Source organism: Silene latifolia, chromosome X, assembly GCF_048544455.1.
Source record: "Silene latifolia isolate original U9 population chromosome X, ASM4854445v1, whole genome shotgun sequence".
In the NCBI taxonomy this organism is placed as follows: Eukaryota; Viridiplantae; Streptophyta; class Magnoliopsida; order Caryophyllales; family Caryophyllaceae; genus Silene; species Silene latifolia.
The window spans coordinates 317,175,257-317,189,288 of NC_133537.1; the positions used below are offsets into that span (position 1 = coordinate 317,175,257).

General features: G+C 34.8%; 2 protein-coding genes across 2 annotated transcripts; one reads left to right on the forward strand and one right to left on the reverse strand.

The window, feature by feature from the left end:
- The first annotated feature begins 624 nt into the window (after window positions 1–624).
- Window positions 625–1,272, forward strand: LOC141620602 (uncharacterized). The gene has a single exon (XM_074437429.1). It carries the CDS (start codon window positions 625–627, stop codon window positions 1,270–1,272), a length of 648 nt encoding a protein of 215 aa, XP_074293530.1.
- Window positions 1,273–11,093: 9,821 nt separating this feature from the next.
- On the reverse strand, window positions 11,094–13,359 carry LOC141621992 (uncharacterized). Its single transcript, XM_074438086.1, has one exon. The coding sequence runs from the start codon at window positions 13,344–13,346 to the stop codon at window positions 11,388–11,390; it is 1,959 nt and encodes a 652-aa protein (XP_074294187.1). The 5' UTR covers window positions 13,347–13,359; the 3' UTR covers window positions 11,094–11,387.
- Between the last annotated feature and the right edge of the window lie 673 nt (window positions 13,360–14,032).

Sequence of the window (14,032 nt, forward strand, 5' to 3'; positions counted from 1 at the left end):
GCTATGGTTGATAGAGTTTGGATTACAATTTGTTATATGATTCACATGATAGTTTAGTTTGGTCAGTTTAGGGGTCATTTGTTAGAATACATGACAAGTAAATGGTTTATCAAATTGTTTACATGTTACATTACATTTTACATTAATTTTGACGATTCGTGGTCGGGAGGACTCGAAGTTACTCCCCATTTGAATTGTGGCTTTCGTGTTTGTATAAAATGCGATTGTGAGTTGTTGATGCTTTGTTGGGGTCACTGAGCGAGCTAGCGAGCAAGGAACCTTGGACCTAGTTTTTGGCTATTCTATTAGTAACCCTTTTATCTTTTGGTTTGTATATTATTTGAAGGGACATATGTCTCCCTTTTCTATTTTGGGTTGTATCATTCTACTTTCTATTTAGCTATGGCATAGTAGTTCATCAGCTTTTGCAGGGTTTTGGCACCCGCTTCTGGGAATGTTGGACTTCTTGAGTTGGATTGGTTGTGAATGGTTTAATTAGAAATTTTTTTGAAATTGCAGGTTTTTGGATAGTTGAACCATTTACAAACATATCCTACCAGTTTTTCCGTAGAATTTACGCATTTAAGTAGTTAGATAACGCTAATTTTTAAGGGTGTCACATTTATGGTTGGATGTTGGGCATTGTGGGAAAGGCGTAATAAGGTCTTGTTCGAAGAGGAGGTTTGGAGGGCGGACATGGTGGTTCAGCGAGCGAGGGAGGTTTTGTGGGAGATGTCGGATGTGGTGGGAGCGATGGCTGATCCGGGGGCGTGCGTGGTGGGGGGATGGGTGAGGCCTGAGAGGGATAAGGTGAAGATTAATGTTGATGCGGGAGTGAAGGAGGGAGTCGGGACGAGCTGGGGTATCGTATGTAGGGACGCAGATGGGAGGATGATATGGGGAGAGACTATTCAGGCTCGAGTTCTACTCCATCCTACTTTGGCGGAAGCGGTGGCTATTTTATACGGGTTGCAGGAAGCTGAATCGAGAGGCATTCGGAGGTTGATAGTAGAAGGGGATTGTGAAGTGGTCATAGAAGATTTGAAGAAGAGAAGGACAAGACGCAATGACATTTTTCTTATTTATTATGATATTTTGAATCTTTGTCGTAGGTTTGACGATGTTAGTTTTTCTTTTGTGCGTAGAGGGTTGAATAAGGTGGCACATGAATTTGCTCATGTTTTGCCGTGGGAAGAGGGTCGTCGTAGGTGGGAGAGTTTTTTTCCTCCCTCTATAGCGCCTTTGGCTGATGCAGATTTAAGTAATACTTAGTTTTCCCCCGTAGGGGATTCAAAAAAAAAAAAAAAAAAAAATAGCACACAATCACGCAGAAATCTTTTGATTTTTTTTTCAAATTTGTTATTCATTATTTTTTAAGTAATTAATCTTAAGTTCCTAAATTACCCTTTAACATTAATTAGTTTGAAATTTGAATTTTGATGTAGGGAAAGCAAAATACATAAGTAAGTTACAATAATACCCCGGGTGTCGCTCAATTTGAGTAAAACCCGGTGTCGCTATCTCATTTTCCTTATTTGTTTTGTTAGGATAAATAAATGATTGGATAGAGGCGTAGGTGGTAATCTTGATTTGTACGTAATGTGATTTTGAGACGGTTATTAACGTCAAGGCTAAGCAAAAATATACAATAATACAGTTTTAAAATATAGATACGATACGGTATACGGTTTTATTAGACGAATTTTCGTATATACAAAACGGTTTTTAAAAAAATAGTGTCGGACAAAAACAATATAGGGTATACGGTTTTCCAAAATAAATATAATAACAAAAAAACCTCACGGAAACTAAATATTTTAAGAATAATCGTATTAGTTTACCCACTTTCTTTTTTCTTGATGCATTAGTACAATGAATATTGAAATTTATGATTTGAACATGTAACCTATTATTTAATTTATAAGTTCATTATGATTTACCCTTTTTATCGTGAAGTAAAAAATTGAACAGCGAACAATTGAAATCAATTGGGTTTAAGAAAATCGGTATACGGAAGGACAAGTATACGGTTAAATTGAATCAGTTATGTATCGACAAATTTGTGATTTTATAAACTGTATCTACGATGCGGTTTTTAGAACCGAATCAGTATATGGTTTTGCTCAGGCCTAATTAAGGTGTTGTTATGTGGGTTGGATTTTGAGAAGGAAGCCCACACAATTAGTAACAATGAGGAATGAGCCCAAGTTGTGGGATATGGTCCATATGGAGAATTAAGCAGGGTGGAACTTGAAAAATGGCCCGCTAACCGAGCTGTGTATATGTATATTTTTCAGACTTGCACGATTTATCGTACCAATTGTTATTGGTCGTCGATGAATTAATTTTTTGTTTGAAAGAAGAGATCAATTCATTAATAAATAGTTATAACATATGTCAAATTTGACCGGATACAACTCGACTAGAACTAAATAAAATAAAATCTCGTTCAAAGAAAGATCTGTAAACTTGAATTGCTCCAAAGCACATCCTCTATCATATCGCCGCAAACAGCTTTTCAAAAGAGGATTATAAAATCTTGAGCCTTGACGAGAGACGATTTCATCTGACCAAATTGAATGCAACCAACAAATTGACAACATATGTAATACCATATAACGATCCATTACGAAACTGATCTTCCGCATCTTCATCATATGTGGAACGACCAAGGCGCTCTTATCTATATTTCCAATAGAACTAAAACCTAGAAAGACAAGGACTGAAAAAACTCCGAAAATAGAGACGGACAAACAGATCTCACCAAAAGGGAGACTTTTATTGATTAATTCATAAAGTTTCATACTAAGAATTGATAAATAAAGCTATTTGGGGGGCTTACCATCGGCCAATAGTCGATTGAAGCCCCAAGTTTAATTGATGGAGGTTAGGGTTTTCAATAATGAGATGGCGTCACCGGGTGGTACTCAAATTGGGCGGCACCTGGGGTAAATTTGTAAATTGCTTACAGATTTTCATTTCCCTCTCTAAAATTGGCAAGCTGAGTCAGAAGTTCATAGGGCCATATGAGATCCTAGACCGGGTTGGAGAGGTTGCTTATCGTTTGGCTTTACCATCTTCTTTGGATAGGGTACATAACGTGTTTCATGTATCTCAGCTGCACAAGTATGTGAGTGATCCGTCACATGTGTTAGAGGCAGAGAGCATAGAGCTAGATGAGTCCTTGTCTTATCTTGAGGTGCCTAAGCAGATTCTTGACCGGAAGGTTAGGAAGACTAGGAGTGGTGAGACAGTTTTGCTTAAGATCCTTTGGTCTAATCATGAGGTAGAGGAAGCTACATGGGAGGCGAATGAGGCCATGAGAGAGCGTTACCCTTTCCTTTTTGACCAGGTATGTATGGTTACGGGGACGTAACCTTGTTTCTTTTAGGGGGTTAGGAGATGATCGCAAAGAGTTTTTACACCCTTTTTGTGTTGTGTCGGTATGTTTTGTAGTGGTTTGAGTCGGGTTGAGTTTGGTTGGTAGCATGTTTTTATGTTCAGTTTTGTTTTGGTTGTTGTGTCGGGAGTGTGGTTGTATGTTTTGTTTTGTTGTGGTTTGAACTTCGGGGACGAAGTTCTTTTTAAGGAGGGAAGACTGTAATACTACGGTTTTATGAGTCTCTGGGTACTCTATCGAGTGGGTCTTATTCTGTCGAGTAAGGGTGTTTTGGTTTTTAGAAAAGTATTCTGCCTGTAGGGTATTCGATCGAGCATCCTGGGTACTCGATCGAGTAAGCGGCACTCGATCGAGTAAGCGGCACTCGATCGAGTACGTCAGCTACTCGATCGAGTAGCTGGTTTACGGGTGATGTTTTGTCGGGTTTTGTTAATAACACGGATTAGTATTTAAATCGTCCCGTCACTTTCATAATACACTTTTACAAACCTAATCACATTGAAAAGAGATTCAAGTTATGTTCTTCGCGTTCATCCGTGTTATTGACAAATCCCGGAGCTTGAGAGGTCGGATTTCATCATTCTTTACATCTTTGTGATCCTTGCGTCGAGGGTAAGATCTACGTACCGATTTTATATTATTTAATCAAGTTTGTTTAAACCCTAATCTGGGGAATTGGGGATTTGTGTTAGTTTTTTATAGTTAGTGATTATGTGATGATGTGTTAGGAGGAGGATTCCCTAAATTTCATTTTTAATTTTTTTTTTTTTTTTATAAATTCGAATTTTATTTTCATTAAAATCTGTTGTTTTTGAAATATTATTGTTATTTTATATATTTATTTATAAAAAAAAATTACGTTTTCTTAAAAACATTAGTTGAATCTAAGCATATTCATAGATACAGAGTATTAAATAAAAACAATGAGAAAATGATTTTAGATCCAATGTTTTTTGAATCTAATTTTAGTAACATACAATACATTTTAGTATTTTTCTAAAATATGTTTTTCTAAAACCCTTTTTAGAAATTTAATACATTTTTTTGGTTTTTTAATGTCTTCTCTATTGTTTTTTTTATTTTAGTTTAGAGAGAATGCATCTATAATAATTTCATGTAATGTTTTTTGCATAGTTGTTTGTTGGGAGGTGTATATTGTATAGTGTTTAAAATTGTAGATTGTTTATGTTAAATGAATTGCAAGTCTCTAAAATTAAAATCCCTTGAATTTAGGAGGTCACGATCAAATGGAAAAAAAAAGTTTTCAATTTCTAAAAATAAGGATCCAATGATAATCCTTTAAAGAACTTGGCTTTTATAGTAGACTAGTTTTAAACCCGTGCAAAATTGCACGGGTATGTATTTGGGCCGGTATTAATGATTTTGAATGATTTTTTTTTCGCATTTCTATTGTAATTATCTATTTGGTCTAAATCAGCGATCTACATAATTAATGTTTACACTTGTTTCAAATACGTGTTCAAATGCAATGGTTTAAGAGGAAATAACGTAATATACTATTGTAAATAAAATTTGCATACATAAAAAACTTTACACCCCGAATAAAGAAATATAATTTAATAATCTACTTTAACACAGCTTAGTGTAACATCAGAATGTCAAAGCTTATATGATTTATTGGTGAATCAAGTGTGTCCTAGTAAGCCCATATACAATGAAGTACATGGATCGATAAATAATACTTCGTATTTTGTTTTGATAATTAAATATTTCTTATTTTTAAGTAACAAATTCAAAGATGCCGTATTTATCATAAAATTTCGAATTGTTAAAATAAAATTAATAATCTGTATACAAATAAAATCAAAGTGTAAAGCTTGGGCTATTATCGCTTTGAACTCGTTGTCAGTAAATTTATTGCATATGTATAAATATAGTTTTATCAAATTATTCGGATTGTATAAAATTATTTCATAGTATTATTTTTATTTATTCCGATTTGTAATTCATACCGCTTGTATGCCATTAATTTCATTTATTCGAAATGTATAAAATTATTTCATAGTATTTGTTCTACGACGGAATTTGTAGGATATTTGTATTGGCGGAATTCTGAAGAAATATACTCCTTTGCAAACTAACGGGTCCCACCATAACATGAATTTTTTTTAAAAAAAAATAGGCTGAATTAATGAGGTGGCGCGTCCTGGATTGAGTATTGTCTTCTGAATTAATAAAGATAAGATTATTTCTTGATACTAAAAATTTATTAATTTTTTTGTACATATAGATCCCAGGCGATGGAGACAATGCAGCAGTTCCCGTCTAACGTGCATTTCATAGAATTATTCATCTGTGCTGCTATATGCATTGCATGGTGATCTATCCAATTTACTGTTTGTTTGGCCTTTAGTTTTAAGCAAGCAAGGTTAATTTTGACGTGTGTGTATTCACTCTGTAGTAATATGTTACCGTGGTAAATCTCATGTTGTGTTTCTCATGCCTGTTGCTAGTTTTCCTTTGACTTTGAGTTGAAACATGTTGGTGTTTGATAAAAAAAAATTCAATTAAGGCGGATATACCCGCTTTTAAGAGAAATCTATTGTTATACTTATTGTCATGTAATATATTTGATTTAAAATAATACGACTAATTTTTAAAGGTCTCTGCTTGTGTTTTTGGTTTGAGAGAAAGGTAAGGAATTTGTTGAGTTCAGGGAGTACTCCCTATCTTTTTTTCCTTGATTTTTCTTGACTAAATTGACCATGAAGCTAAACCGATAATTCCTAAAGAAGAAACATTAATGTAAATATTGACGATATTCTGAACAGTAGGCCTCCTGAGAGACGGTTTCTCACTAACTTAATGAGAGACGACCCATTTAGATGGGAAATGGTTTCAAATAAATGAAATGGATACATGGAGAAGTAATTAAAAAATAGAGAGAGAAATAAGGAAAGATTTTTACTAAAGTCAAATCCCCACCAAATCAGTAAATTAAAACTCATTCCATAATTAAACTCTCAATCTTTCACAAAATCGTTTTCAAGAAACTTGCAGTCATTTCATAAAATTTTCAAACCCTAGTCACCACGATGAAGAAGAAGACAACGACTCAACGAGGAAGAGCCCTATTAAGCCAGCATCGAGGAAGAAGGTGAAATTCGTACTTGGCATGTTGTTTCTCGTTCTTATTTTTAAGATATTAGTACTCTAATTTAGTTTACATATTACATGTGTGTTTTACTAAATCGGATAATCAATTAATGTTGTATGTTGGCATTATCGATTAATATTGTTACATCCGTCCCTTTTTTGTACCGTAATTGCATGTTGAATCGATAATATTGTCTCCCTTCACATATACAAATTATAAGATTTATTAAACTTGGGATTGAGTCGATGTGATTATCTTTGTTTTAGTCGTTGAATTGTTCGTTGGTCGTCTTTAAATTTTGTACCAGTTTTAATGCATTTTGTATTTGTACTCTAATTTTGTTTACTTGTGTATTCGTTTTATTGTACCTGTTTTAATGAATTCTATAACTTGTACCCTAATTTTGCTTACTTGTATATTTGATGTATTGTACCAGTTTTAATGCTTTATGTACCTGTACCCTAATTTTGATCACTTGTGTCGTCTTTGTTGTATTATACCAGTTTTAATTCATTTTGTACTTGTATCCTAATTTTGCTTACTTATATATTTGTTGTATTGTTACAGTTTTAATGCATTATGTACTTGTTCTCTAGTTTTGTTTACTTGTGTCTTTGTTGTATTGTACCAGTTTTAATGCATTTTGTATTCGTACCCTAATTTTGTTTACTTGTATCTTTGTTGTATTGTACTTGTTTTAATGCTTTCTGTACTTGTACCCTAATTTTCCTTACTTGAGTATTTGTTGTATTGTACCAGTTTTAATCCATTCTGTACTTGTACCCTAATTTTTCTTACTTGTGTCTTTTTTGTATTGTACCATTTTTAATTTATTTTGTACTTGTACTTTAATTTTGCTTACTTGTGTCTTTGTTGTAATAGTTTCCAAAACATTAGTCCACCAAGGAAAAACAAGGGACTAATTAGAGTGAAAGGAGCAAAGAAGAACGGAGCCAACAAGAACACTTTTTAAGACGATTTTATGTCGGTCATGTAACTGGTTTATTTTGTTTTAGTTTGTTGCACTTTGATAGACATCATATTAAAAGTGTTATGCAAGTTAAGTTTATCTACTATAGCTCTTTGTGAAATTATTATGGAAGCGTTATGCAAGTTAAGTTTTATGCAAGACGTTAAACTTTAGAATTTGGTACCCGTAAAAATAAGAGAAATTGCACCTGTTAAAATATGAGAAATTGGTACTCGTAAACGCAAGTTTCGTACGTATGATCAAAGATCGACTAGTAACTATTAATATATGTTTCGTACTATCAGAGATATAATATTTAAACTCTAAGCCATCGGATTTAGCTTAATTGATTTCGTACTCACATTTGTAAGAAATGTACCTTAATAGATCCGTGTAGTACCATGTGTTATTTCGACCCATGTTTGTTTAAGAAGTCTTTTATTATTGACTTTCGTAACCGTACCTAATTTATGTAATCTATGTACCAATTTTTGTATGTTTTGGAACATTAGCAAAGGCATACACTTGTGTTATCTTATTTCGCATATAAGTACACTCTTGAATTACTTTTATAATGTATGTAAGTTCCGCACCTAAGATCATAGTATCAACGGTGAATTGGAGATTAAATTAACGGTGAAGCTTTGTTTGTACGTGTGGTACCGAATCCAATGCATTTGAAATGATGGACATATAATTTGCATAATCCCTCCCACTTCGTTTTCAAAGCTTTTGCACCGACTAATGAACCACTAATGTCTATTATACCATCTGCAATTACTCCTACATTATCCAAAGAATACCAAAATTAATAGAATGTAGGTAAGCAACAAGGGAACAATGGTACAAAAGTAATCACAAGTAAGAAGTGCAGGTACGTAACAAAGGAACAATGGTACGGAATTGATAACAATTATGGCTCCATAATTGTTTACCATCATCCACTGCTATCTCGAGATCAACTTCCTTAGACAGTATAAAATCATCTTCAATATTTCCAATCATTGCTAGTGCTACCTATTACATGGCAAACAAATGGTTTGTAAACAAAAGTTTAAAACGATTTGATCAAATAAATCATTCACTAATACCTTCTACTTCTATAAAATCCTCATTTTCATCATCAAGCATTGTAATTTCTTTGTGGGTATCATAAACTGCAACCAAATTTTACGAAAACTAAACTTTATTGTGCATTAATAGTGAAAATAGGACAAATGAGATACAATCGGATCCGACAACAGTTACCCAAAAAAATCAGATGCATAATATATAATAACGTATAAAATAAAGCAATAATAAACAAACCTTGTTCGTTTTCCATTACAAAGTAGGATAAAGGAGATATAAATCGATTTATTGTGCTCAAACCCAATAATGAAATGTGTTGCTAGTCAATTGATTAACGTGTTTTAATGGAATTTGACAGTATAATGTGAATGTGGAGAAGAAACGTGGAAAATGAAGATATGCTAGAGCAAAAATAGGAAATGATTTCTAATAACATGTACCTGCTTAATTAGATATTATTTTATTTTATTAGCATTAATTAAGGAGGTAAAAATAATCAGGATTACCATATTAGTAAATGGTATTATTTGCATCCGATAGAGCATTAATTAGGCCGTCTCTCACTAATTTACTGAGAAACGGTCTCTCCTAAGTTTTTGTGTATTCTGAATGGGATTTAGGCCGAAATTTACAATAACCTAGACGTTAAAAAACAAAAAAACGAGCATAATTGTGATGTCAACACACTGTAACATATTACATATCCTGAAACTCGCATCAACGGCTGATCCACACTTCTCAACAACATCGATTGTACATCTTTTGGGCCGCGCATGATCATAATAGAATATGTACGAATTACGATTAAAGATAAAACAAATACGAAATTAATTACGATTGAAGATAAAAGGTCGTGAAAAACTATATTTTTTTTGGTGCAATGAAAAACTATATAAAAGGGTATAAAAGAGTTATATCAAAGTATAGGCGGCAATCATTGACACGACCCGAAAACACGACACGAACCCGATACGAAGTTAGCAGGTTAGGGTCAAGACGTTGTGACCCATTTAAATAATTGGGTTGACACGACACGACACGAAACTTAAATGGGTCGGGTTAGGGTTGATGTCTTTTGACACGAACCCGACACGAATAACCCATTTATTTAAAATTGTCATAATATATTTGGTTTGAGTCAATAACTCAACAAAACAACTTAAAAATTAGCATTTTAATTCATCATTTTTGGGTTAATAGGTTATAAAGCGTAGTTTATTGAAATAGTTTAGTGGGTTAAACGGGTTAAAAATGACCTGCTTAAAGATAAATGGGTTAAACAGGTCGGGTTGAGTTATAGAAAAATTAAATGGGTCGGGTTAGGGTTGAGACAAATGACCCGTTTATGTAATTCGGTCGGGTTAGGGTTGAGGTAGCGGTGACCCGTTTAATATTGACACGAACACGAATACGACACGACCTGATCTGTTTGCCAGGTCTAATATTATCAAGATAGTCATCTCTAGGATCCTACATATATGATGGATGTTGGATCGGCCCCTCTTCGAGAGCCTTACTTTGCATGTGATTGCAAAATACAATTGATAAGTTTCACAGGGAGAGATGTTCATAAACGATAGTTGTATTATTGAGTTGTGTCCATAACAATTACAAGAAGACCATACATATAGCACTCTAATGATCCTAATAGAAATCCTAGAATCTCTATAATATGGTAACCCAATATATTTCAAGACACAATATCACTATAATATTCTATACGGTATATTCTAATATACCGTTTCCTTATCATCCCCCCTCAAACTCATGGTAATTTGGTAAAATTTTCATGAGTTTGCACAAAAAAAAATCAAAAATAAGAAAAAGAAATTCAAATCTTCATCCTTTTCATCTTCAATAATAGTCTTCATCTTCGCAAGGTAGGTAAGATAAACGGGCATAAAACTCGCTAGAAATTTCTTCGAATAAGAACGTTAAGTTTTTCGGACTTGTCGAATATCAAATAATTTGTTAGGAACACTAATCAAACCTAAACAAATTTCAGTAAGACGGAAAATTATCCGTTAATTTTAAAGTTTGGAGAACGCTAAATTTTTCGAACTCCAAATAGATCTGAATCACCATTATGGTGATTAAAATTGCGTAACTCGCCAGTCAATTTAAATACCACCTTGAACGGAATTGAGACATTAAATCAAATGTCAAAGAAAGGATAAATTGTCATTTTTTTTTGTATGGGGAGATAATATGGTGAAATCACTAATCTCAGAGAACAAAAGATAGGTAGAATCAATTTTTTTTTTTTTTTTTGGTAGTCTAAAAATAAATTATTGGATAGATAGTCAAGAACGGAAACACGATTTCCTTTATGAATTCCTCCCTCTCTATTTCTAATAACAATCAATCACAATCGGCAAGAATGAAAATTCCATAGCTTAAATTAGCGTAATTGAACAAGCTTTTATACAATTTCATGGGTTGTTTGATTTATGATTTACGGGATGCATGACAAAGGACGAGATCGGCCATTTTATTTGTTACGGAGCATTTTGTTAGTACTTCAAAAAAATCCAAATTTATTTAATTTTTTCGTAATAATTTGCAAAGATTGCAAAACAAGACTGCAAATTGAATCTGCAACAGATGTTCAAAACGGCAAAAATTTTAACCTAATTTGATCTCTAATTATTCCTAAGGCCTAGACATAGCAGAGCATCCATAATACCCTCTACACTGAATTCTCCAAGCTCTCTGAAGAACAATGACAGCAAATTCTTGTAAAAGCCGATAACCGAAGAGACACCAAGCTGATGACTACTTAATTCTAATAAGTCTTCCTCTTCATGCAATGCTTGTGTACATCCGAATCAATCATAAACCACAAGAGCATCGTATTCAGGCTTGCCAATGGCTTCAAGCATAACTGCCTCCGGGCTGATAACCCCACCTCCCTCCAGAAACAAGGTCACCAGATTCTTCGAAAACCCACTAACAAGCGCCACCCCAGGCTGGTTACTAGGCACTGGTGTCGCCTTAGAGTGTCTCAAATTCCAAAACACAATCTCAGGCACGTTTTTATAACCAGCAGCCTTAAACTTCCTTTGTATTACCATATAATCAGTCTCCCAATTAGCATTATTAGACGCCTCATCGAACTCCATGTCACTAAAAACAAACAATCTTTTTACCATTTGTTCTTCAGGGACTTTTCTTTTGATTGCCAAGTCTAAAATCGTGTCAAACACCTTTTGAAAGTTTGTGCTCATATCCCAATCATCCATATTCCTTATAAACTCGGTCTTTTCTGAAAGTGTTTTCCCCTTAATTCTATGGAATACAGGGTTCTCACTAAATGTGATCAATTTCCCCTTCCATGGCCTTTCACTTAGCTCCGAAATCAACAACCCCAGAGCAACCGAGACTTCCATTGGATTGCCCTCCATTGACCCGGATACATCACAAATGGCCATACAATTATGTAACTTTCCTTTTTTAGCTAAATCATCCACCATTCTCTTCCATTGGAGCTCAGCCACCTGACCGCCTTGACCATCATCCAATTCACCTATAATCTCATGAGGGAGCAAAGCTCCCGCAGCAATTGTCGCCTTCCCGGCCTTAACCTTCTCTAAATACTCCTCAAACCGCTCCTTATCATGCTCATAAAAAAGTGTTTTGTATTTCTTCATAGCAACAGAAGGAACCCTATTGTAAGGCAAAGTGTCCCACATGTTAGCACTAATGTAAATCTCAGGCAATTCGAGCGCCTTTCGTAAGGGAACTAATACCTCCTTCCTCAACCTGTCCCTAATTCGATACGCATAGTGAGCCTCCTCTAAGTCCTTATACTCCTCAAATTCGCCCTTTGGAAACACCCTTCTTGCAATGCTCTCACATAGCAATGTCGTTTCATCATATTTCGAATCAAGCGTAGGACACCACTTAGCCGCAAAACTAATATTAAACACATCATCCTTCTTAAGCAAATCTATATCATTCCTCAACAACTCCCCAAAATGATCAGAAATCGAGTCATGTAGTAGTCGAAAACTCGAATCTTGACTATACTTGTATAACAAATTCTTAGCCCTTTCATTCTTCCTCTCATGCCTCAAAACACTTGCCTTTTCCTTCTTAATCTTATCCTTTTCCTTCTCCTTTAAAATTATCATCTCCCTCCTAATCCTCTCCTTTTTCTTCTCCCCCTTGCTCTTCTTTCTTTTCTTGTTGACCTTCTTCGTCTTTTCATATCCTTCATCACTACTATAATTATCATAGTCATCATAGTCATCCCTCTGTCGCTTGGATATTATTTTCCCAACCTTATACTCCCCTAAAATCCTGACTAAAATCTCAGGCATGTCTTTCAAATACCCAAATCCCGAAATCGACTTCATATTGCAGGCTAAAGTCCTAGGATGGTGTTCATACAACCACAAAGCGGCCGTGTAAAACCCTTGTTTATCCGACTTCCCGGTCCCACGAACACCTCGTAAATTGCACACCAGTTTAAGAGTGATCAGCGGGTCCCTCTTCCAGGAGAGTTGTAGAAGACGGATGAGTTCCGAAGCCGGAGTGTCAGGGACTACGTGGAAGAAAAAGTCAACGCACGAGTTACCGGAATTCAGGTAAGTTTTGGAATTATTCTCAGTGAAGCCACGTGTAGCAAAGTACGGTGAGTATGAAGGGGGAGGATAAGGGGAATGTGGTTTCCGTTTAAGGGTATTTTGGTGATTTTTTTCATTGACGACAACGGCCGTAGAAGCGGAAAGAGTAGGGTCGTCGAGTTGGGGAGGGCCTAGGAGGGTGGTTGAAGGTGGCGTCATGCTTTTTTTCTTTTCTTTTTGGGTGAAAAAAGAGATTGTGGGAAGAGAAGGTGTTTGAGTTGGGTTAATATATGGGATTAGATTGCTTGGAGGCCAAGGATTAGGGCAAGGAGTACGTAGTACTTACAGAAGTACGGAGTGTTGGAGTAATTTAATTTATTTAGATCAATTAGTAATGGGTTGAGTCCGTAACGGGTTGTTATGTGCGTTGGATTTTGAGAAGGAAGCCCACACAATTAGTAATTATGAGCCCAAGTTGTCCAACTTGGAGAATTTGGCTAAACTATATGATACTTGGAGAATGGCCCACTGATAGAGTTGTCGAGAAAACCATATTTTCGATTCAACAATGAGTTGATAGACTATTTTTTTTTGGATTAATTAATAGGAATACTCTGAACTATGGGTATGCTGCTCAAAATACTACAACCTTTATTTTAACTACCAATAAAACCAACTAGTATCACCATCGACTTTGAATAGAATTGGTTGTTTTCTTAACTTATTGTAGCAGGTAGTTTTTTTTAGTGCCCCACATTGATTAATCTTCATCTTCTTCCTTATAGTCTTCATCTTCTTTCTTCACCCCTTCTTTCTTCTTTCTCCATTCTTCACCTTCTTCTTTTTAACATATTTTATCTATCTTCCATCTAAAGACTAATTTATCTCATCTAAAATTGTAACTT

Bases quoted from the DNA above. Each gene is read 5' to 3' on its own strand.
- LOC141620602 (XM_074437429.1), top strand. From the start codon at position 625: ATGGTTGGATGTTGGGCATTGTGGGAAAGGCGTAATAAGGTCTTGTTC.
- LOC141621992 (XM_074438086.1), bottom strand. From the start codon at position 13,346: ATGACGCCACCTTCAACCACCCTCCTAGGCCCTCCCCAACTCGACGAC.